Source organism: Gorilla gorilla, chromosome 20, assembly GCF_029281585.2.
Source record: "Gorilla gorilla gorilla isolate KB3781 chromosome 20, NHGRI_mGorGor1-v2.1_pri, whole genome shotgun sequence".
Taxonomy (NCBI): Eukaryota; Metazoa; Chordata; class Mammalia; order Primates; family Hominidae; genus Gorilla; species Gorilla gorilla.
Window position 1 is genome coordinate 48,273,582 of NC_073244.2, and position 25,962 is coordinate 48,299,543.

General features: G+C 40.8%; 2 protein-coding genes and 1 pseudogene across 15 annotated transcripts in view; 1 reads left to right on the forward strand and 2 right to left on the reverse strand.

Moving 5' to 3' along the window:
• Positions 1–24,274, forward strand: part of ZNF420 (zinc finger protein 420) — a 112,371-nt gene extending 88,097 nt beyond the window's left edge. For 7 of the 12 annotated variants that reach the window (XM_055369174.2, XM_055369173.2, XM_055369172.2 and 4 more), the window contains one exon: positions 21,085–24,274. In XM_055369174.2, coding sequence (XP_055225149.1) covers positions 21,085–23,015 — 1,931 coding nt within the window. In that variant the 3' untranslated portion in view covers positions 23,016–24,274. The remainder of the gene's footprint in view (positions 1–21,084) is intronic. The other 5 variants (XM_055369179.2, XM_055369178.2, XM_055369180.2 and 2 more) reach the window with 1 other exon arrangement.
• On the reverse strand, positions 958–3,866 carry LOC129528514 (endogenous retrovirus group K member 25 Env polyprotein-like; annotated as a pseudogene).
• ZNF585A (zinc finger protein 585A) overlaps positions 958–25,962 on the reverse strand; it is a 67,298-nt gene continuing 42,293 nt past the window's right edge. The window contains exons 8-10 of one of the 3 annotated variants that reach the window (XR_010131962.1): positions 9,323–9,401; positions 3,610–5,828; positions 958–1,915 (exon numbers count right to left, since the gene is read on the reverse strand). The gene's annotated coding sequence lies outside the window, so the exon portion shown is untranslated. Of the gene's footprint in view, positions 5,829–9,322; positions 9,402–25,962 lie in introns of all 3 variants that reach the window. The other 2 variants (XR_010131963.1, XR_010131961.1) reach the window with 2 other exon arrangements.

Here is a 25,962-nt window from a genome sequence, read left to right on the forward strand (position 1 = left end):
ATTGTGAATGGGAGTTCACTCATGATTTGGCTGTTTGTCTGTTATTGGTGTATAAGAATGCTTCTGATTTTTGCACATTGATTTTGTATCCTGAGACTTTGCTGAAGTTGCTTATCAGCTTAAGGAGATTTTGGGCAGAGACTATGGGGTTTTCTAAATATACAATCTGTCATCTGCAAATAGGGACAATTTGACTTCCTCTTTTCCTAATTGAATACCCTTTCTTTCTTTCTCCTGCCTGATTGCCCTGGCCAGAACTTCCAACGCTATGTTGAATAGGAGTGGTGAGAGAGGGCATCCCTGTCTTGTGCCAGTTTTCAAAGGGAATGCTTCCAGTTTTTGTCCATTCAGTATGATATTGGCTGTGGGTTTGTCATAAATAGCTCTTATTATTTTGAGATACATCCCATCAATACCTAATTTATTGAGAGGAGTTTTTAGCATGAAGGGCTGTTGAATTTTGTCAAAGGCCTTTTCTGCGTCTATTGAGATAATCATGTGGTTTTGTCTTTGGTTCTGTTTATATGCTGGATTACATTTATTGATTTGTGTATGTTGAACCAGCCTTGCATCCCAGGGATGAAGCCCACTTGATCATGGTGGGATAAGCTTTTTGATGTGCTGCTGGATTCGGTTTGCCAGTATTTTATCTTCTCTCATTCTTTTGAATCTGGTTCAGTCAGAACTTGCTCCCATTATTCTGCCAAAACTATTCTTGTGAAGATTACCAGTAATCTCCATTTTGCTAATAATGCCATTTTTAATTTAGGAAGCACCATTTAGGCCGAGCACGGTGGCTCACACCTGTAATCCCACCACTTTGGGAGGCCAAGGCAGGGAGATCACCTGAGGGCAGAAGTTCAAGATCTGAAGGGGTGGCCTGCCCCTCCATACCTGTGGGTGTTTCTCGTCAGGTGGAACGAGAGACTGAGAAAAGAAAGAGACAGAGACAAAGTGTGGAGAAAGAAAAGTGGGCCCAGGGGACCGGTGCTTACTGGTCTCTGAGTTCCCTCAGTATTTATTGATCATTATCTCTACCATCTCGGAGAGGGGGATGTGGCAGGACAATAGGGTAATAGTGGGGAGAGGGTTAGCAGGAAAACATGTAAACAAAGGTCTCTGTGTCATAAACAAGGTTAAGAAAAGGTGCTGTGCCTTGATGTGCATGTATACAAACATCTCGGTGCATTAAAGAGCAGTATTACCACTAGCATGTCTCACCTCCAGCCCTAAGGCGGTTTTCTCCTATCTCAGTAAATAGAACATACAATTGGGTTTTACACTGAGACATTCTATTGCCCAGGGACGAGCAGGAGACAGATGCCTTCCTCTTATCTGAACTGCAAAGAGGCCTTCCTCTTTTACTAATCCTCCTCAGCACAGACCCTTTACGGGTGTCAGGCTGGGGGATGTCGGGCTGGGAGGTCTTACCCTTCCCATGAGGCCATATCTCAGGCTATCACATGGGGAGAAATCTTGGACAATACCTGGCTTTCCCAGGCAGAGGTCCCTGTGGCCTTCCGCAGTGTACTGTGTCCTGGGTACTTGAGATTAGAGAATGGTGATGACTTTTAACAAGCATACTGCCTTCAAGCACTTTTTTTTTTTAACAAAGTACATCCTGCATAGCCCTTTGGTAAATCCATTAAACCTTGAGTCAACACAGCACATGTCTCTGCAAGCACAGGGTTGGGGCTAGGGTTACAGATTAACAGCATCTCAAGGCAGAAGAATTTTCTTGGTACAGAACAAAACGGAGTTTCTTATGTCTACTTATTTCTGCATAGACACAGTAACAGTCTGATCTCCCTTTTCCCCACATTTCCCCCTTTTCTTTTGGACAAAACCGCCATCGTCATCATGGCCCGTTCTCGATGGTCGCTGTGTCTTCGGAGCTGTTGGGTACACCTGCAGACTAACAACAGACAGAACAGGCACACAAGGATTAATAGGAAATTTACAATAGTAGAACTTCCGATGGTCTTAACCCAAGTGACAGGGTTAAGATTTGTGAGACCATCAGCAACTCCATGATTGCCTCAGTTCCTGGTACCAAATTTAATGGGCTTTTGATCCTTCAAAAATTTGTTCTTTTAATTTGGAAATGTCTAAAGTGAGATTATCTTTTCTTCCCTGTAGACAGCATCTAACCATGTCCCAGTGATGCTCAGACTCATTATAAACTCCAGGTGTAATACAAAAATCTGACGTATTCCAGTAACACTGTAACTGGAAATGATGTTCTAAGCTCATGAGCCTATCTCCCATCCAAATGACAGTCTAAGATCATTAATTTGATTTGCCAATTTTTGATCAATACCAGATTGTGAATTCCACCATCTTGTAGAATTCTTTTGCCAATCATTAACAAAGTTTACTGTCTGAACAGAAGAGTGCAACGCAACTCCTGCCACAGCGGCTGTAGTTGTGACTGCGATTAATCCCATAATCACTGCAATTAAAGTAAAAATAAATCTTTTGGATCATTTAAAACGCCTTTTAATACTTCAGTCAAAATATGGACGGATGGCGAGGCCTCCCACGGTCGGTCCTTGGACACAGGGATCCACACGCCTTCCCTTGCCCTCACTAGCAGAATACGGTGCTGCCAATTGAATGTTGAATCAATGCAAGTAAACAATCTGCAATTTTCACAGGTTATATAGTTTGGGAGTCTGGTTTAATAACTATATTTCCTACAACTAGCATATAAGGGCGCTTTATACAACTTTCTAAAGGAACCGTTAGACTTGAATTTAGGTCGATAGTATAAAATGGCTTATGATCTCCTGTTTCTATAGCTTGATTTCCAGACCAAATTCTAATGCGGTATGAGGCCACAGTAAGCCTCCATAATTCTGGATGTTCAGGACCAGAAACAGGACTTATTATTTTTGGTCTTGGAGTAGAGATTCCTTTTTCTCCCCATTCCCAAGGGTAGAAAGACTGTAATTTTTTGTGCTTATGTTTGTCTAAACTTTCTGTTAAGTCACTATCAACAGTTGGACTCACTTGTGCACTGGGACATGACTGAGTTTGTCCTGTGCAATTGTGGTAGAATTGACCTCGAGGTGCCCAATCTGTAATAGTTCCAAATTCATCATTTTGTAATATCACCACACTATTGGCCACACATTCTTCCTAAACTAAAACTTCTGTGTCTTTTGATACTTTGGGAATTTCCTTGGGGCAAGGTTTCCCTTTAGGCCTAAATTTTAATGATCTTTGGTAAGAAAAGTCCTGTAAGTAATTTACCTGTGGCCTGAGTGACATTCTGCTTACCATGTGATAAGTGAATCTACTGGTGGTACTGACAGTAAGTACTTCTACCAACCAATTTTGGATTGTAGGCATTAAACATCCTGGTGTTCTCCCTAGACAAATAGGAGGATAACGATACCCAGTAGAAATATTTATCATCATTCCTTCTTCCTCAGGTTTGGCAGGGCAGTAATCATCTGTGGGGCCAGGTACCCATACACTATTATTAACATATACTTCAATAGGATTATCCATCCATGTGACTGCCTGAATTAAGGGCGGGAAAGGCACACAGGCCCAGTAGGTATAATTAGCTGCAGCTGCTCCTACAGGCATGGGGAGACTTACCACCGTTGATACAATCATCAAAGCTGCAAGCAGCATACTCTCTGGAGTTTGTGTCGCCTTTGTGTTCTCAAGGCCTTTTTTAGCTAACTGTGTCAGCTTCTTTAATTGTGCCCAAGTCGGCGGCTCTGCCTTCTTGGTGAATGGCAACTTCATCTATTCTTCTGACATCACCATTTTATCTTGTGAGTTGATGGTGCTTGATTGCAGTGTTTCTGTCTCCATGGAGGTGCTTTTCTTTGCATCTCTGACAGGTTCATTGTAGAACTTCAAATGTCTAGTGGGTATCCAAACAGGAAGCTGATTTTCTCCTGGTAAAACACAAGCAAAACCTCTCCTCCACATTACCACCTTCCCTATTTCGCATGTCTTATTGTTGTTGTCTTTCCACCAAATCAGTTTTCCTTCATGTGGGCTATTCTTTTTACCAGTAAGATGTTGTTCTGCAGGAGTAGTAGTCTGATTTCTATAAATGTTTAAAAAATTTAAAGTATAGAGTGCTAGATTAAGTTGCATCCGAGGAGTGGTACACTCCTTACTGTCTCCCCCTTCTTTTTGTTTAACTAATTGAGTTTTGAGTGTTCTATTAGTTCTTTCAACTATGGCCTGTCCTTGGGAATTATAGGGAATTCCTGTTGTATGTGTAATTTTCCACTGATTTAAGAATTTTTGGAAAGCTTTACTACAGTATCCTGGTCCATTGTTAGTTTTGATTTTTTCTGGAACTCCCATTACAGCAAAATAAGATAATAAATGTTTTTTAACATGGGAAGTACTTTTTCCTGTCTGGCAAGCTGCCCATATGAAATGTGAATAAGTATCAACTGTTACATGAACATATGATAATCTTCCAAATGAAGGTACATGTGTGACATCCATTTGCCATAACGCATTAGGACACAGACCTCTGGGATTAACTCCTGCCTCTTGAGTGGGCAGGTGTAGGACTTGACACTGGGTGCAATGTGGTACAGTATCTTTTGCCTGTTTCCATGTGACACCAAATTTGTTTTTTAATCCTGCTGCATTTACATGGGTCAAAGCATGAAGTTCTTGTGCTTTTATGAATGCAGATGATACCAGTAAGTCAGCTTGTTCATTTGCTTTAGTCAAAGACCCTGTTAAATTAGTGTGTGCTCAAATATGAGTAATATAAAATGGGAAATTTCTTTTTCTTACTGTTTGTTGTAATAAATTGAACAGCTGGTTTAACTAATCATCCATGCTGTATTTAATAAGAGCTGTCTTAACATCCTTTGTAGCCTGTACTACATATGCAGAATCTGATACAATATTAATAGGTTGATTAAAATCTTGTAACACTGTAGTGACTGCAACCAACTCTGCTCTTTGAGCCAATTGATACTGAGTTTTGATTACTTGCTCTTTTGGCTCTGTGTAAGCTGCTTTTCCATTGTTGGAACCATCAGTATATACTGTCAGAGCATTTTCTAAAGGTCCATGACTGGTAATTTTAGGTAAAATCCAAGTAGTCAATTTTAAAAACTGGAGGATTTTTGTTTTTGGGTAATGATTATCAGTAATTCCCACAAAATCAGCAAGACCAATCTGCCATGCACGAGAATTGATAAAGGCTTATCTAACTTGTTCCTTGGTTAAAGGGACAACTATTTTGTCTGGGTCATTTCCACACAATTTTATTATTCGTAATCTTGCCTGACCAATTAATGTAGCTATTTGAGCCAAGAATAATGTAAAAGTCTTAATTGTACTGTGAGGAAGGAATGACCACTCCACAAGATCAGTATTTTGAACAATGATGCCTGTTGGAGAATGTGTAGTAGCAAAAATCAAAAGTTGGAGTGGGGCTAAGGGATCTATTCTATTTATTTGCACTGACAGAATTTTTTCTTCCACTAATTTAATTTCTTTTGTTGCCTCTCGGGTTAATATTCTTTTACTATTTAAGTCTGGGTCTCCTCTTAAGATAGAGAACAAATTTGACATGGCATAAGTAGGAATACCTAGAGTTGGCCAAATCCAATTAATGTCTCCTAGCAATTTTTGAAAATCATTTAATGTTTTTAATGTGCCTTTTCTTATTTCTATTTTTTGTGGCTTAATTTTTTTATTTTCTATCTGCATCCCTAAATAATGAAAAGGAGTAGAGGTTTGAATCTTACCAGATGCTATTGCCAGTCCTGCGTTGGCAACCTCTGCTTGCAGAAATGTGTAACAGTCAATTAATTTGTCTCTCGTTTCTGCAGCACATAAAATATCAACATAATGAATGATATAACAGTCTGAAAACTTATCTCTAACTGGTTGAAGAGCTTGACCTACGAAAGTCTGACAAATAGTTGGACTATTAAGCATTCCCTGAGGTAACACTTTCCACTGAAACCTGGTGGCTGGTTCTTTATTATTTATGGCTGGTATAGTAAAGGCAAATTTTTCACAATCCTGCTCCACCAGAGGAATGGTAAAAAAGCAATCCTTCAGATCAATTATAATTAAAGGCCAGTCTTTCGGGATCATGGCTGGAGAGGGCAACCCCGGTTGGAGATGCCCCATGGGTTGAATTACGGCATTTACGACCCTTAAGTCAGTTAACATTCGCCATCTGCTGGATTTTTTCTGAATTACAAACACAGGAGAATTCCAAGGCGAGAATGAAGACTCAATATGTCCGTTTTCTAATTGTTACTTTGCTAATAAATGTAAAGCCTCCAGTTTTTGTTTTGGTAGCAGCCACTGATTTACCCATACAGGTTTTTCTGTTTTCCAAGTTAATGGAGTGGGTTTAGGAGGCTCTACAGTGGCCACCCCTAAAAAGGATACCCTATTGCTGCTCTTTCTTGATTTCCCTCAGTCTCAATTGGGACTTTAATGCCATTTTCATTTCTTCCTAGTCCCTTTCCTGGTATATATCCCATCTCAGTCGTGATTTTTTTATTTGTGGGGCTGTATAATGGAGCGGGCATAGTGATTTCCTCACCCCATTGTTGTAATAAATCTCGACCCCCACAGATTAACAGGAATTGAAGTAGTCATTGGCTGAACAGTACTTTCTTGATTATCTGGCCCTAAGCAATGTAAAATCTCAGTACTTTGATACACTTCTGAGGCAGTGCCTAAGCCAACAAGTCCTGTAACAGCCTTTTGTTTAGGCCAATTTTTTGGCCACCGATTGAAAGCAATGATAGAGACATCTGCTCCAGTGTCTACTAACCCTTCAAACTGTTTTCCTTGAATAATGGCCTTATACACAGGTCTGCTCTCTGAGACCTGACTTGCCCAATATGCAGCCTTCCCTGCTGGATCAGTGCTTCCAAACCCTCCTGTTCTTTTTATCTCACTGTTTTCAACCTAAATATAAGGCAGGAATAATAATTAAGCAATCCCGTCTCCTGGACTGGCACTCCAAGGAATTGAGGAGCTAATAACCAATTGAATTTTGACTTTGTAGTCTGAATCAACCACACCAGTATGAATTTGAACTCCCTTTAGATTTAGACTCGATCTTCCTGAGATTAGTCCTACAGTCCCCTCAGGCCGTGGGCCATATATCCCTGTGGGGATTTTTTGTGGGGGCTCCCTGGAAGCAGAGAGACTGCTTGTAGAGTACACAAATCTACTGCTGCACTGCCGCTTGTGGCCGGGGACAGTTGCTGTATTGTGGTAACTGGCCCATTTCCTGAAGCACTTGTGACAGTGGGGGTTGTTGTCCCTAAAAACCCTGAGGAACAAAGGGCTGACTTGGGAATGCCCCAGTTTGTTGCGGGGCCTGAGGCTGGCCCCTCTTCTCGTTTCCCAACAATGGTTGCCCATTTTTATCAAATTTAGAATGACATCGATTAGCCCAATGTTTTCCTTTTTTACCTCTTGGACATAAGTCAGGTGGCTCTTTATCTGTTGTTGTAGTAGTTTGAATAGTTATATTTTGTTTATTTGAGGCTGGGCAATTCTTTTTTTGATGACCAATTTGTCCACAATTATAACATTTTCCCCTAAATGTTCTAACTTGTCCTCCTAAAGCAAGTCCCGTTATTGCTTGAGCCATAAGCATAGCTTTATGCATAGCTCCTCCAATTCCATCACAGGCTTCTACGTACTCTTGAGATTACATCTGATCCCGCTGGGACCTTTCCTTTTAATGATTTAATGGCTGATTGACACTCAGGATTGGCATTTTCGTATGCCATCAACTCCACTATCACCTTACGGGCATTCTCATCGGTAATTGACTTTTGAGCAGCATCTTGGAGGCTTGCCGCAAAATCAGGGTAGGGCTCCTTTAGCGCCTTGTCTTATTGTATTGAATGAGGGGCAGGCGGTTCCTGGGTCTTGGATTTTTTCCCAGGCTCCAAGGCAGATAGGTCTAACTTGCTCAGTGGCCTCATTTTACATTATTGCTTGTTGATTAGTAGTGCTCCAATTTTGACCTGTTCCTAATAGTTGATCTGCATCTATGTTAACTGGAGGATTGGCAGCCCTATTTTTTCGGACCTGTTCTTGTGCCCCATCAATCCACCAAGTCTTAAATTGTAAACATTGAGAGGGTGAGAGCGATGATTTGGCCAAAATCTCCCAATCATAAGGAATGAGTCTATGTCCATGAGCAATAGAATCTAATAATGTCCTCATATAAGGGGAGTTGGGTCCATACTGTTTTACTCTCTCTTTCATATCTTTTAGCATTTTCATAGAAAAGGACTCATATCTGGCCTCAGCTAGGGGAGGCGCTCCCTCTTGGGCCTCTTCTTCAGGTGGTATCGGTTCTAATATTACTGGGAATTGCCACGCCTCGGTATCTCCTTGTTTTCTTGCTTTATCAATAATTTTATGTAATGCAGTACCCTGTCCACTAGGTGGTGGTGAAGGATTAAATCTCATAGTGGGCGGCTGAGGCTATAGTGCCCTGCCCTGTGGTGCTGGAAACATTCCTGGCTGTCCATACTGATTTTCTGGGGGTGGCTGATCCTGAAGTTCGGCTGGCGGCCAGTATTGATAGGTTACTGGCGGTTGGGTCTTATTTTCCACCGGCTGATATTGTGGATACTGTATTTGGATTGGCATTGCCGTGACAGAGACTCTATCTTTCCCTATTTGATATTCTTTTGGGGTTTGTACTTGTCTAACGTGCATTTGAGGTTGTAATGTTACAGGCATCTGAACTGCTGGGAGAGGAGTTGGCCATCGTGGTTTAGACTCTGATGGCCCCACTAATTCTGGACCTTTTTCTTCTAATTTTAACATTTCAGGATATATTACCTCCTGTAATTGATTATAGTCAACATTTTGCATTGACCGAAACATTACCAGCTCTGCTACGTATTTACAGTGTGAACTTTCTGTTCCTTTCCCAGATTCTATCCCTGCCTCTTCTTCACAATCTATTACACATTTTCCAGGGGCATCAGAAACTGAAATGCTATCTTCTCCTGTTTGAAACGGTTCTAAAGCTACTTTAATAATGGCCCAATCATTCCATACTGTAAGTGGGATGATTTTACCCTCCCTACTTGCTTGTTTTAATTCTTTGCCAATTTTTTCCCAACCTTTTAGATCTAAAGTTCCCCGTTCTAGAAACCATGGGCAGAATTCTTCTATTGTTTGAAATAGAGTGATTAGATTTTTTTGTAGAGACTCTGACTCCCCCTCTTTTTAAAAGAATTTCAATAGAGCTAAGAGGCATATTTACTTTTAGTTTGTCCCATTGTTACCCTGGCTTCTTCTGAGCGCACAAGCTTACCGCAAAGGGTGACCATAGACATACTCAGGAATCTCTCGTCGACTTGTCCTCAATGACCATGCTCGAGCGTACCTTCACCCTAGAGAAAAGCACCTACGTTGGACACCCGATGAAGGAGTGGCCTGCCCCTCCACACCTGTGGGTGTTTCTCGTCAGGTGGAACGAGAGACTTCAGAAAAGAAAGAGACACAGAGACAAAGTATAGAGAAAGAAAAGTGGGCCCAGGGGACCGGCGCTCACCATATGGAGCACCCGCACCAGCACTGGTCTCTGAGTTCCCTCAGTGTTTATTGATCGTTATCTCTACCATCTTGGAGAGGGGGATGTGGCAGGACAATAGGGTAATAGTGGGGAGAGGGTCAGCGGGAAAACATGTGAACAGAGGTCTTTGTGTCATAAATAAGTTTAAGGAAAGGTGCTGTGCCTTGATGTACATGTATACAAACATCTCGGTGCATTAAATAGCAGTATTGCCACTAGCACGTCTCACCTCCAGCCCTAAGGCAGTTTTCTCCTATCTCAGTAAATAGAACATACAATTGGGTTTTACACTGAGACATTCTATTGCCCAGGGACAAGCAGGATACAGGTGCCTTCCTCTTATCTCAACTGCAGAGAGGCCTTCCTCTTTTACTAATCCTCCTCAGCACAGACCCCTTACGGGTATTGGGCTGGGGGACGGTCAGGTTTTCCCCTCCCACGAGGCCATATCTCAGGCTATCACATGGAGAGAAACCTTGGACAATACCTGGCTTTCCTAGGCAGAGGTCCCTGTGGCCTTCCACAGTGTATTGTGTCCCTGGGTACTTGAGATTAGAGAATGGTGATGACTTTTAACAACCACGCTGCCTTCAAGCACTTTTTTAACAAAGCACATCCTGCATAGCCCTAAATCCATTAAACCTTGAGTCAACACAGCACATGTTTCAGGGAGCACAGGGTTGCGGGTAGGGTTACAGATTAATAGCATCTCAAGGCAGAGGAATTTTTCTTAGTACAGAACAAAATGGAGTCTCTTATGTCTACTTCTTTCTACATAGACACAGTAAGAGGCTGATCTCTCTTTCTTTTCCCCACAAAGACCAGCTTGGCCAACATGGTGAAACCCTGTCTCTACTAAAAATACAAAAAAATTTAGCCAGGCATGATGGCACACGCAGGGATTCCCAGCTACCTGGGAGCTGAGGCAAGAGAATTGCTTGAATCCGGGAGGTGGAGGTTGCAGTGAGCTGAGATCACACCACTGCACTTCAGCCTGGGCGACAGAGCAGGACTCCATCTCAAAAAAAAAAAAAGAATGCACCGTTTCACCTCATCTCTCAGCATTTGACATAACTGATCATTCCTTCTTAAAACACTTTTTTTGGAAAATATGGGTGGAGCCAAGGTGGCCAAATAGGAACAGCTCTGGTCTACAGCTCCCAGCGTGAGCGACGCAGAAGACGGGTGATTTCTGCATTTCCATCTGAGGTACCGGGTTCATCTCACGAGGGAGTGCCAGACAGTGGGTGCAGCGCACCGTGCGCGAGCCAAAGCAGGGCGAGGCATTGCCTCACTCGGTAAGTGCAAGGGGTCAGGGAGTTCCCTTTCCTAGTCAAAGAAAGGGGTGACAGACGGCACCTGGAAAATCAGGTCACTCCCACCCTAATACTGCACTTTTCCAACAGGCTTAAAAAACAGCACACCAGGAGATTATATCCCACACCTGGCTCAGAGGGTCCTATGCCCATGGAGTCTCACTGATTGATCTCAGACTGCTGTGCTAGCAAACTGCAAGGCAGCAGCGAGGCTGGGGGAGGGGCGCCTGCCATTGCCCAGGCTTGCTTAGGTAAACAAAGCAGCCCGGAAGCTTGAACTGGGTGGAGCCCACCACAGCTAAAGGAGGCCTTCCTACCTCTATAGGCTCCACCTCTGGGGGCAGGGCACAGACAAACAAAAAGACAGCAGTAACCTGTGCAGACTTAAACGTCCCTGTCTGACAGCTTTGAAGAGAGTAGTGGTTCTCCCAGCACACAGCTGGAGATCTGAGAATGGACAGACTGCCTCCTCAAGTGGGTCCCTGACCCCCAAGCAGCCTAACTGGGAGGCACCCCCCAGTAGGGGCAGACTGACACCTCACATGGCCGGGTAACTCCTCTGAGACAAAACTTCCAGAGGAACGATCAGGCAGCAGCATTTGCGGTTCATGAAAATCCGCTGTTCTACAGCCACCGCTGTTCTGCAGCCACTGCTGCTGATACCCAGGCAACAGGGTCTGGAGTGGACCTCTAGCAAACTCCCAACAGACCTGCAGCTGAGGCTCCTGTCTGTTAGAAGGAAAACTAACAAACAGAAAGGACACGCACACCAAAAACCCATCTGTACATCACCATCATCAAAGACCAAAAGTAGATAAAACCACAAAGATGGGGAAAAAACAGAGCAGAAAAACTGGAAACTCTAAAAAGCAGAGCACCTCTCCTCCTCCAAAGGAATGCAGTTCCTCACCAGCAACAGAACAAAGCTGGATGGAGAATGACTTTGACGAGTTGAGAGAAGAAGGCTTCAGACGATCAAACTACTCCCGAACTACAGGAGGAAATTCAAACCAATGGCAAAGAAGTTAAAAAGTTTGAAAAAAAAGTTATACGTATGTATAACTAGAATAACCAATGCAGAGAAGTACTTAAAGGAGCTGATGGAGCTGAAAGCCAAGGCTCGAGAACTATGTGAAGAATGCAGAAGCCTCAGGAGCTGACACGATCAACTGGAAGAAAGGGTATCAGTGATGGAAGATCAAATGAATGAAATCAAGCGAGAAGAGAAGTTTAGAGAAAAAACAAGAAAAAGAAACAAACAAAGTCTCCAAGAAATATGGGACTATGTGAAAAGACCAAATCTATGTCTGATTGGTGTACCTCAAAGTGACAGGGAGAATGGAACCAAGTTGGAAAACACTCTGCAGGATATTATCCAGGAGAACTTCCCCAATCTAGCAAGGCAGGCTACCATTCAGATTCAGGAAATACAGAGAACGCCACAAAGATACTCCTCGAGAAGAGCAACTCCAAGACACATAATTGTCAGATTCACCAAAGTTGAAATGAAGGAAAAAATGTTAAGGGCAGCCAGAGAGAAAGGTCAGGTTACCCACAAAGGGAAGCCCATCAGACTAACAGCTGATCTCTCAGCAGAAACTCTACAAGCCAGAAGAGAAGGAGGGCCAATATTCAACATTCTTAAAAGACTTTCCAACCCAGAATTTCATATCCAGCCAAACTAAGCTTCATAAGTGAAGGAGAAATAAAATCCTTTACAGACAAGCAAATGCTGAGAGATTTTGTCACCAGCAGGCCTGCCCTAAAAGAGCTCCTGAAGGAAACACTAAACATAGAAAGGAACAACCAGTACCAGCCACTGCAAAAACATGCCAAATTGTAAAGACCATCAAGGCTAGGAAGAAACTGCATCAACTAATGAGCAAAATAACCAGCTAACATCATAATGACAGGATCAAATTCACACATAACAATATTAACTTTAAATGTAAATGGGCTAAATGCTCCAATTAAAAGACACAGACTGGCAAATTGGATAAAGAGTCAAGACCCATCAGTGTGCTGTATTCAGGAAACCCATCTTATGTGCAGAGACACACATAGGCTCAAAATAAAGGGATGGAGGAAGTTCTACCAAGCAAATGGAAAACAAAAAAAGGCAGGGGTTGCAATCCTAGTCTCTGATAAAACAGACTTTAAACCAACAAAGATCAAAAGAGACAAAGAAGGCCATTACATAATGGTAAAGGGATCAATTCAACAAGAAGAGCTAACTATCCTAAATATATATGCATCCAATACAGGAGCACCCAGATTCATAAAGCAAGTCCTGAGTGACCTACAAAGAGACTTAGACTCCCACACAATAATAATGGGAGACTTTAACACCCCACTGTCAACATTAGACAGATCAACGAGACAGAAAGTTAACAAGGATACCCAGGAATTGAACTCAGCTCTGCACCAAGTGGACCTAATAGACATCTACAGAACTCTCCACCCCAAATCAACAGAATGTACATTTTTTTCAGCACCACACCACACCTATTCCAAAACTGACCACATAGTTGGAAGTAAAGCACTCCTTAGCAAATGGAAAAGAACAGAAATTATAACAAACTGTCTCTCAGACCACAGTGCAATCAAACTAGAACTCAGGATTAAGAAACTCACTCAAAACCACTCCACTACATGGAAACTGAATAAGCTGCTCCTGAATAACTACTGGGTACATAATGAAATGAAGGCAGAAATCAAGATGTTCTTTGAAACCAATGAGAACAAAGACACAACATACCAGAATCTCTGGGACACATTCAAAGCAGTGTGTAGAGGGAAATATATAGCACTAAGTGTCCACAAAAGAAAGCAGGAAATATTCAAAATGGACACCCTAACACCACAATTAAAAGAACTAGAAAAGCAAGAGCAAACACATTCAAAAGCTAGCAGAAGGCAAGAAATAACTAAAATCAGAGCAGAACTGAAGGAAATAGAGACACAAAAAAACCCTTCAAAAAATTAATGAATCCAGGAGCTGGTTTTTTGAAAAGATCAACAAAATTGATAGACTGCTAGCAAGACTAATAAAGAAGAAAAGAGAGAAGAATCACATAGATGCAATAAAAAATGATAAAGGGGATATCACCACCGATCCCACAGAAATACAAACTACCATCAGAGAATACTACAAACACCTCTATGCAAATAAACTAGAAAATCTAGAAGAAATGGATAAATTCCTTGACACATACACCCTCCCAAGACTAAACCAGGAAGAAGTTGAATCTCTGAATAGACCAATAACAGGATCTGAAATTGTGGCAATAATCAATAGCTTACCAACCAAAAAGAGTCCAGGACCAGATGGATTCACAGCTGAATTCTACCAGAGGTACAAGGAGGAGCTGGTACCATTCCTTCTGAAACTATTCCAATCAATAGAAAAAGAGGGAATCCTGCCTAACTCATTTTATGAGGCCAGCATCATCCTGATACCAAAGCCTGGCAGAGACACAGCCAAAAAAGAGAATTTTAGACCAATATTCCTGATGAACGTTGATGCAAAAATCCTCAATAAAATACTGGCAAACCAAATCCAGCAGCACATCAAAAAGCTTATCCCACCATGATCAAGTGGGCTTCATCCCTGGGATGCAAGGCTGGTTCAACATACACAAATCAATAAATGTAATCCAGCATATAAACAGAACCAAAGACAAAAACCACATGATTATCTCAATAGATGCAGAAAAGGCCTTTGACAAAATTCAACAGCCCTTCATGCTAAAAACTCTCAATGAATTAGGTATTGATGGGATGTATCTCAAAATAATAAGAGCTATCTATGACAAACCCACAGCCAATATCATACTGAATGGGCAAAAACTGGAAGCACTCGCTTTGAAAACTGGCACAAGACAGAGATGCCCTCTCTCACCACTCCTATTCAACATAGTGTTGGAATTTCTGGCCAGGGCAATTAGGCAGGAGAAGGAAATAAAGGGTATTCAATTAGGAAAAGAGGAAGTCAAATTGTCCCTGTTTGCAGATGACATGATTGTATATCTAGAAAACCCCATTGTCTCAGCCCAAAATCTCCTTAAGCTGATAAGCAACTACAGCAGTCTCAGGATACAAAATCAGTGTACAAAAATCAGAAGCATTCTTATACACAAATAACAGACAAACAGAGAGCCAAATCATGAGTGAACTCCCATTCACAGTTGCTTCAAAGAGAATAAAATATCTAGGAATCCAACTTACAAGGGACGTGAAGGACCTCTTCAAGGAGAACTACAAACCACTGCTCAATGAAATAAAAGAGGATACAAACAAATGGAAGAACATTACATGCTCATGGGTTGGAAGAATCAATATCATGAAAATGGCCATACTGCCCAAGGTAATTTATAGATTCAATGCCATCCCCATCAAGCTACCAATGACTTTCTTCACAGAACTGGAAAAAACTACTTTAAAGTTCATGTGGAACCAAAAAAGAGCCCACATTGCCAAGTCAATCCTAAGCCAAAAGAACAAAGCTGGAGGCATCACGCTACCTGACTTCAAACTATACTACAAGGCTACAGTAACCAAAACAGCATGGTACTGGTACCAAAACAGAGATATAGATCAATGGAACAGAACAGAGCCCTCAGAAATAATGCCGCATATCTACAACTATCTGATCTTTGACAAACCTGACAAAAACAAGAAATGGGGAAAGGATTCCCTATTTAATAAATGGTGCTGGGAAAACTGGCTAGCCATATGTAGAAAGCTGAAACTGGATCCCTTCCTTACACCTTATACAAAAATTAATTCAAGATGGATTAAAGACTTACATGTTATACCTAAAACCATAAAAACCCTAGAAGAAAACGTAGGCAATACCATTCAGGACATAGGCATGGGCAAGGACTTCATGTCTCAAACACCAAAAGCAATGGCAACAAAAGCCAAAACTGACAAATGGGATCTAATTAAACTAAAGAGCTTCTGCACAGCAAAAGAAACTACCATCAGAGTGAACAGGCAACCTACAAAATGGTAGAAAATTTTTGCAACCTACTCATCTGACAAAGGGCTAATATCCAGAATCTACAATGAACTCAAATTTACAAGAAAAAAACAACCCCATCAAAAAGTGGGTGAAGGATATGAACAGACACTTCTCAAAAGAAGACATTTATGCAGCCAAAAAACACATGAAAAAATGCTCATCATCATTGGCCATCAGAGAAATGCAAATCAAAACCACAATACCATCTCACACCATTTAGAATGGCGATCATTAAAAAGTCAGGAAACAACAGGTGCTGGAGAGGATGTGGAGAAATAGGAACACTTCTACACTGTTGGTGGGACTGTAAACTAGTTCAACCATTGTGGAAGTCAGTGTGGCGATTCCTCAGGGATCTAGAACTAGAAATACCATTTGACCCAGCCATCCCATTACTGGGTATATACCCAAAAGACTATATATCATGCTGCTATAAAGACACATGCACACGTATGTTTATTGCGACACTATTCACAATAGCAAAGACTTGGAACCAATCCAAATGTCCAACAATGATAGACTGGATTAAGAAAATGTGGCACATACATACCATGGAATACTATGCAGCCATAAAAAATGATGAGTTCATGTCCTTTATAGGGACATGGATGAAACTGGAAATCATCATTCTCAGCAAACTATCTCAAGGACAGAAAACCAAACACCACATGTTCTCACTCATAGGTGGGAATTGAACAGTGAGAACACATGGACACAGGAAGGGGAACATCACACTCCAGGGACTGTTGTGGGGTGGGGGGAGGGGGGAGGGATAGCATTAGGAGATATACCTAATGCTAAATGACGAGTTAATGGGTGCAGTACACCAACATGGCACAAGTATACATATGTAACTAACCTGCACATTGTGCACATGTACCCTAAAACTTAAAGTATAATTTAAAAAAAAAACAACACTTTTTTCACATGGCTTCTGGGGTTCCGTGCTCTCTTAATTTTTCTCCTTCCTCACTGGCTATTCCTTCTTAGTCTCCATTGCTGTTTCCTTCTCATCTACCTGAAGTGACCCAGGGTTCAATCCTCAAACTTCCCTTTTTCATCCTTCCCCTTCTGTTTTGTATATAAAGGTACGCCCTGGGTGACCTCATCAAATCTTGTAGCTTTAAGTGTTATTTCGTGATGACTTTCAAACTTTTATCTGTAATCCAGATACCTCCCTAGAGTCACATACTTACACATATGTGTCTATTGAACATCTTCATTTGATATGTAATAGTTCAAAACCAGACTTTTCACAATCCCTCCCAGGTCTGCCCCATCACAGTGAGGAGTTCTCAGTAAGTAGCACTTCCATTGTTCCAACCTTTCAGGCAAAACCTGCATAGTCTTCCTTGTCTTCTCTTTTCATGTTACATGTCCATTCCACCAGCAAATCCTCTTTAGTATACCTTCAAAATATATCCACTATCTAATGATACCTCACTTCCTCCACCCTTACCTCCACCATCATCTGGTCTGAGCCAGGTGGATTATTGTTGTAGCTGCCTAATTTCTATCCATCTAGCTTCTGCACTTTCCCATTAACTATCTTTGTATTTACTGATTTTGGCTCCCCAACTCAGAGTAAAAGTCGATTTTTTAAAGATGGCTGAGACTGAGGTCAGATGGATTTTTTCCTGTCTCTGAACTTTAGGCCTTGAATAGGTTCCAATTTTGTAAAATGGTTTATTTCTAATCCCTGCCCTTTTGTGGGTGAAGGCCTTGTCTCTTGAATTTTTTCAGAACACTAAGATACAACCTTAGGCTATTGAAGGCAGCAAATGTCCCAAGGGTAGCTCTAACTTCAGAGCATGTTCACCTCTCCGGTTTCTGGCTCTCAGCTCTCACTTCATTGCTTGACTTCTTTATTTTCTTTTACTCTTGTCTTTTTTTTTTTGAGCGGAGTCTCGCTGTGTCACCCAGGCTGGAGTGCAGTGGTGCAATCTTGGCTCACTGCAACCTCCACCTCCCGGTTCAAGTGATTCTCCTGCCTCAGCCTCCCGAGTAGCTGGGACTACAGGCGTGTGCCACCACGCCCAGCTAATTTGTGTGTGTGTGTGTGTGTGTGTGTGTGTGTGTGTGTATTTTTAGTAGAGAGGGGGTTTCACGAGTGTAAGCCAAGATGGTCTCAATCTCCTGACCTCATGATCCGCCCGCCTCAGCCTCCCAAAGTGCTGGTATTACAGGCATGAGCCACTGCGCCCAGCCTTAATCTTGTCTATATTTTTAAAAGGATGTTTGTCATATTTTACCCACCATTTATTGGTATTTGTTAGGAAATCTGATATACCATTCAGATACCAACTGTATCCACCTACTATCACAGTCGTAATATACAACAGTTCTATTAACCATCCCTAAATTCTCTCATGCTTTCTTCTTTCATTGTCAACCTCTCCCCTTTCACCATTCCCAGCCTATGAAAAACTACTCACCAAATTCCATCCATATAGTTTTGCTTTGTCAAGAATGTCATATAAATAGAATCAAAATATGGCTTTTTTCACTTAGCAAAATATATTTAAGATTTATCCATATTGTTGCATGGATCAATTTGTTTCTGTTATTGTTGAGTAATGTTGCATGAATCAATACTTTGTTTCTGTTATTGCTGAGTAATGTTCCAGTACCTGGAATTGCCAAAGTTTGCTGATTCATTTGCCTTTTTAGGGACATCTGGTAGTTCCAGTTTGGAGCACTTCTGAATAAAGCTGTTATAATCTTTGACATATAGATGTTTGTGTGAGCATAAGTGTAAATACTAATGTGACCGCTGTATCATATGCTAAATGTATGTTTAACATTATAAGAAACTACCACACTCTTTTTTACCATAGTTATAGTGTTTTGCACTCTCAGCAACAGTATTTGAGAATTTTTGTGTTCTGTTTCTTGATCTGTATTTCTAACCGAAATATTCTTTATCACTGTAGACTCCTTCCCTTATATTGGATAATTGCTTTTTTTTTTATTTTTCTTTTTTTATGAGCCAGAGTCTCGCTCTGTTGCCCAGGCTGGCTTGCTAGTGGTGAGATCTTGGCTCACTGTAACCTCTGCCTCTGTGGTTCAAGTGATTCTCCTGCCTCAGCCTCCCAAGTAATTGGGATTACAGGCGCCTGCCACCACACCCAGCTGATTTTGTATTTTGTTTTTTTTTTTTGAGACGAAGTCTTGCACTGTCACCCAGGCTGGCGTGCAGTGGCATGATCTCGGCTCACTGCAACCTCCGCCTCCCAGGTTCAAGCGATTCTCCTGCCTTAGCCTCCCAAGTAGCTGGGATTACAGGCACCCGCCACCATGCCTGGCTAATTTTTTGTATTTTTAGTAGAGACGGGTTTTCACCATGTTGGCCAGGTTGGTCTCAAACTCCTGACCTCAAATGATCCACCTGCCTTGGCCTCCCAAAGTGCTGGGATTACAGGCATGAGCCACTGCGCCTGGCATGAATAATTGCCTTTTTTCTCTCCAACATTCCATGAGATTATAGAACCCTTTCATTATGTTATAGACCTGTAGTAGTGCCTGGGAACTCTAGGATGTGTTCTTCCCAGAACACACAGAATTGTCCTTGAATAGACAAGTAAATAAGAGAAGACATGAGGCAAGGCATGAAGAAACAAAGGAAACTGTGAAGTAAGGATAAGTAAACAAAAGCAACTTAGTATCCTATTTGAAAGGGATAGGGAGAGCTAAAGAGCAATTGGAGAGGCATATAGGATCATAGATTTAGTATGGAGGTGCTTTTGTTTCTGTGTGTAAGGAAGTTATAGGGAAACCACAGATCACTGGTTTCTAGGCATGTACCACTAGGGTGGTATGAAGGGTTGATTACACAGGAACAGGACAAGGGTATTTAGGAGTGACAGAAGTATGATGGTGGGTGGATACATGATTTGTGTCCTTATAAGTCAAAGTTTCTTTTGTTTTTTTCTCCTGTTTCTCATTCACCTGGTTTTTATTGAGTGCTAGACATCACAAAGAAAAGTTATAAGGTTTCAGTCCTTGGATAACATTATACAAAATCCAATAAAGATTTAAGTTTGCTATGGCAAGCAGTCTTGAATCACCTTAATCCAAACTTTTGAATTTGAGCTGATTCAAAGATGATTCAGACTTCAGACTCTGTCCAGATTGGTCTACTGTTTCTCCTTTATTCCTCAGTGTAGCTCTCAGGGTTCCCAACCCAAAGTGTAAAGAATTCATGGCAGGCCCTGTCCTCCAATTATTGTTGCCCAGCCCTGTGACACAGTCCAAAACACTGTTTAGTTTCTCCCCTCTTAGCTTTTTCTAGAATTATAAGACTTCTCTAAGTGGAAATGTGGACCCAGATGTTGGGCTTCTCTCTTTGATTTTCATATTTTTCAATTTTTAGCCACCCACTCTTTATTATGTAAACGCTCCAGTGCCTTCACTCAGGTGCCTTTTATAATTTGCTTAATTTGTATAATTGCTATCATCTAGAAGGTTGGTCTAAATTACCTAAATTACCAGAAATTAATGTTTAAGATTTAGGGGCTGATAATTAAATTAAGACCTGAAGAATGAGGAAGAGTGTTTGTATAGTCTCATCCAGAGCAGTCCAAAGAAATGGAATAGGCTCTGGCTAGCTTTTAATTGAAAAAGGTCTGTGACTTTTTCAGAGTTGAAAGGAAGCTAGTTTTTCTGGCAAATAAGGAGCAAAGCTGAGAAGGCTCAACAGATACATAAGCAAGGAGAAGACCATGGAAGGGGAAATAAGTCAAAGTCATTGAAGAGTTTGGATTTTATATTAATATGGAAGCTACTAAAAAGTATTAAGCAGATAAAGAAAATCATGATCTGAATCTGAATCAGTTAATAGGAAGGATTAAAAGTACAGATCTCCAGGATCTTTTTCTGATTCACTAGCAGTTAGTCTGGTGTAATGTTGGACAGCTATAATTTTAACATGCTCCCCAGGTGATTTTGATCCCCACCAAGGCTTGAGAACTACTCACTTTAAACTGTATATATACAGTGGGTTGTGATGTGAAAGGTAGGTATCATTATGGGTCATAATAATCAATATTTGAAACAAACTCATGTATGTCTGTTATTTCTTATGGGCATTATTTTCCTATTATTTGTCTTTGCTATAGAAGTTATATTTCTCAATTTTTTTATTCTCTCTTATCTTTCAGACTTGCCTTCAAGGTGTGCAAGTAAGGACTTATCTCCAGAAAAGAACATTTATGAAACAGAATTATCCCAATGGGAAATGAGTGACAGACTTGAAAACTGTGATCTTGAAGAGTCCAATTCCAGGGATTATTTGGAAGCCAAAGGCAAGATGGAGAAGCAACAAGAAAATCAGAAGGAATATTTCAGGCAAGGGATGATCATATATGACAAAATGTCCATTTTCAACCAGCATACTTACTTATCTCAACATTCAAGATGTCATTCTACTGAGAAACCCTATAAATGTAAGGAATGTGGGAAAGCCTTCAGACGAGCCTCACACCTAACACAACATCAAAGTATTCATACTGGTGAAAAACCCTATGAATGTAAGCAATGCGGGAAGGCCTTTAGTCGTGATTCACAACTCAGTCTTCATCAGAGACTTCATACTGGTGAGAAACCCTATGCATGTAAGGAATGTGGGAAGGCCTTTACTCAAAGCTCACAACTTATTTTACATCATAGAATTCATACTGGTGAAAAACCATATAAATGTGAAGAATGTGGGAAAGCCTTTATTCGTAGCTCACAACTTACCCGACATCAAAAAGTTCATACTGGTGAGAAACCTTATGAATGTAAAGAATGTGGGAAGGCCTTTACTCAGAATTCACAACTTACACTACACCAGAGACTTCATACTGGTGAAAAGCTCTATGAATGTAAAGAATGTAGGAAGGTCTTTACTCAGCTCTCACAACTTATTCTGCATAAGAGAATTCATACCGGTGAGAAACCCTATGAATGTAAGGAATGTGGAAAAGCTTTTATTTGTGGCTCACAGCTTTCTCAACATCAGAAAATTCATAATGGGGAAAAACCATATGAATGTAAGGAATGTGGAAAGGCCTTTATTCGGGGCTCACTACTGATGCAACATCAGAGGATTCATACTGGTGAAAAACCCTATAAATGTGAAGAATGTGGGAAGGCCTTTATCCGTGGCTCACAACTTACTCAACACCAGAGAATTCACACCAATGAAAAGCCCTATGAATGTAAGGAATGTGGAAAGATGTTTAGTCATGGCTCACAACTTACTCAACATCAGAGAATACATACTGGTGAGAAACCCTATCAATGTAAGGAATGTGGAAAAGCGTTTAATCGTGGCTCACTCCTTACACGACACCAGAGGATTCATACTGGTGAGAAACCCTATGAATGTAAAGAATGTGGAAAAACCTTTAGTCGTGGCTCAGAACTTACTCAACATGAGCGAATTCACACAGGTGAGAAACCCTATGAATGTAAGGAATGTGGGAAATCTTTTATTCGTGGCTCACAGCTTACTCAACATCAGAGAATCCATACTGGTGAGAAACCTTATGAATGTAAAGAATGTAGAATGGCCTTTACTCAGAGTTCACATCTTTCCCAACATCAAAGACTTCACACTGGTGAGAAACCCTATGTGTGTAATGAATGTGGAAAGGCCTTTGCGCGTGGCTTACTACTTATACAACATCAGAGAATTCATACTGGTGAGAAACCATATCAATGTAAGGAATGTGGGAAAGCCTTTATTCGTGGTTCACAGTTGACTCAACATCAGCGAATTCACACTGGAGAAAAACCCTATGAATGCAAGGAGTGTGGCAAGGCCTTTAGTCATGGCTCTCAGCTTACTCTACATCAGAGAATCCATACTGGTGAGAAGCCCTATGAATGCAGAGAATGTAGAAAGGCCTTTACTCAGAGTTCACATCTTTCTCGGCATCAGAGAATTCATACTGGTGAGAAACCATATCAATGTAAGGAATGTGGGAAGGCCTTTACTCGTGGTTCACAGCTAACTCAACATCAGAGAATTCATATCGGTGAGAAATCTTTTGAATATAAGGAATGTGGGATTGACTTTAGTCATGGCTCGCAAGTTTACATGTGAATTGTCTGATTCTTTGAGATCACTATGAAGAGGTTCTCTGGTTGTTAGCAGCAAAGAATTCTCACAAATGTGAATATGGGCGCACATTTGCCTCATAAAGCACAGCAACAGATGATTTATATGAGAGAAAATGGTAGTGTCATTCATATAGAAAAACATCATTACTGGAAACCTATTAAACATTAGCAAATTGGAGAATAGTTTTAATATAGTAAATGTAGGAAGCCCTTTAGCCATATTGAAAACAAATATCTTTTTCAACATTATCTTAGCTCTACTAGTTGATCTTTTTGTTATACGTATCATGATACTTAACCTCTACCTTGGTTTAATCATTTTAAGATAGACCTAAGTATATTACCTTTATTATAAGATTCTTGGAAGTATTATGTAAGTTATTACATGTAAAAGCTCTTAGAATGGTGCCTTGAACGTAGCATACCACAAATATTAGCTACCATTTTCACTAGTGTTATTTTAGAGAATTTGCATGAGTGGAGAGTACTTATGAGTATAATGAATATTGAGAAATCTTTTATCAACACATCCAAGATGACTTGGTTGGGGGGCACTGTATGCCATAATGAATGTGAGAAAGCTGTCATTTAAATCTCATCCATTATTGCTATAAGAGGGAATTCATACTGTTAAAAAAAAAAACCCAGTGGATATAATCAGTGTATTATTAAAAAAAAAAAACCCAGTGGATGTAATCAGTGTATTATTGAGCACAGCTGTTAGAGAAGTGGGACAAGGTGTGAAGTGATTTTTAACAAAGTCTAAGATCCAAAGTCTAATAAATCTGGGAGTTTTTTAAAAACTTGAATGTATTGCTTTTGAAGTAAACAAAATAACTGATATTACAGACTATTTTGCAATGAAAAATGATGAGAGTTTGTGATACAGACTGCTTTTTTCGTTCCCTATATCTATTTTCTCTTCTTTGGTAACAAATTTCTGGGCTGAAAATCTCTCAGTCTTCCTTGCAGGTCAACAAGATAGAAGTGATATTTATATGAGTAGGAGATTTATGAAATCCATTTTTCCTGTCTTTTTTTCCCTGCCTACAATGTGGACATCTAAGCTGGAGCTCCGATACTCTCGTGGGGACTTTGAGAATGGTATCTGGGTGTTATGGATCATGGAGCAGAATACAGAAGGAGTGTGCAACCCTGATGACTTTGTGGAACAGCCATACTAGCTCTGGTCTGCTTGCCTCCTGTGTTTCTTTAAATAAAATTAAACATCTTATTTGTTGATGCTATTGTAGTTCTGTTATTGACAATAAAAATTCTTAAGGATATAAAATTTTGTACCTGGAAGTGGGATGCTATGGGTAAAAGAAATCTCAAATGGGGTATTGACTTAGGGCCGTTGAGAATGAGGAACTGCCCAAATTAAGCTAGGAATTTGAAGATTCTTGTTTTAATAGGCAGGACGTTTTGTCACTGCCTCCCACTCTAACAAGCATGCTTTATATCAGTTGATGCTATAATGTTAGAGGAAATGCTAGAAGTGATTCAGAATATGTGTGTTGCATGTTTCTTGCTGCTTTCAGTAACGTCTTGTGAACGAGATAAATTTAGAGTAGAGCTAGGCAGCCCACTAGCAGCAATTGAAAGCAATTTTGCTTTGGTAAGATGTTATCTATGATGGCAAGCCCTCAATCCTCCACCCTTAATCCACTTACAGTGATTTAATGTGACAACCTGAACAAGAAATCAGACCAGTGCCAATGCATACAAAGGCAGTCTGCTAGTAAATATGGTTATGCTTTCCTCACAGGAGCCTATTGTTCTAAAAGTAGTCAGTTATTAGGTACTTAATATATTCCGGCCACTATCTTAGGTGTTTTGGATATTTGTCAGTGAACAATTCTAACAGGAGGAGATAATCATACACACAGAGTATGTTAGAACGTAAGTGTTATGGGGAAAAAGTCATTGAAAAGACAATGGGAGGGATATGATCATTTAGGTTGCTTTGTGAAATACAGTGATCAAGGTAGACCATCAAGAAGGATAGACTTGAGCCAAGACTTGAAGGAGTGTGGTGATTCCAGGCAGAGGAGAGAGGTCCTACAATGGGACTACACTGAAGTGTTTTAGGAAAAGTGGAGAAGTTATTGAAGAACACTGTGCAAAGGGATGGTTGCTAGAGCAGAACTGAGAGATAACAGAGAGCTATGTCTTGCCAAGCGTGCAAGCCATTGTAAAGATACTTTATTCTGAGGGAAACGCAACTGTTGAAAAAAAATCGACGAGGAGGTTGTAGTAACTCAGATGAAAGAGGATGTCATGGCTTCGGAAGAAGAGGTAACTGGGTATAGTGGTCATTGGTTGTATTCTAGGTATATAGTAAATGTGACAGCAAGCAAGATTTGTTTAAGGGCTAGATGTAAAAGAGACAAGTCTAGGGTGACTTTAACTCAAAGATTTTAGTCTTGAGCATCTGGGAATACAATGTTTTCATCAACCAGGATGGAGAAAACTTCAGTTCCAGGGTTTTAGGGGAAGATTGAGAGTTCAACTTTGAACATGTTGAATCTTTAGATGTCTTTTAAGACACAAAATGGCAGTAGTGAGTAGGCACTTGATGTATGAGATATACCTAACGATATTACTTTAGTAGGTATTGCCCATATTTATTTATATGATTAAGGGTTTTAGTATAGAAAAGGTAAAGAACAGCAAGGACTGAACCATGGAGCACTCCAACATTAAGAGTTCAGTGATAAAAGAACAACATGAAAGACGCTAAAGGCCGGGTGCAGTGGCTCACACCTGTAATCCCAGCACTTTGGGAGGCTGAGGCAGGCGTATCACGAGGTCAGGAGATTGAGACCATCCTGGCCAACACGGTGAAACCCTGTCTCTACTAAAAAAAATACAAAAAATTAGCCAGGCGTGGTGGCAGGTGCCTGTAGTCCCAGCTACTCGGGAGGCTG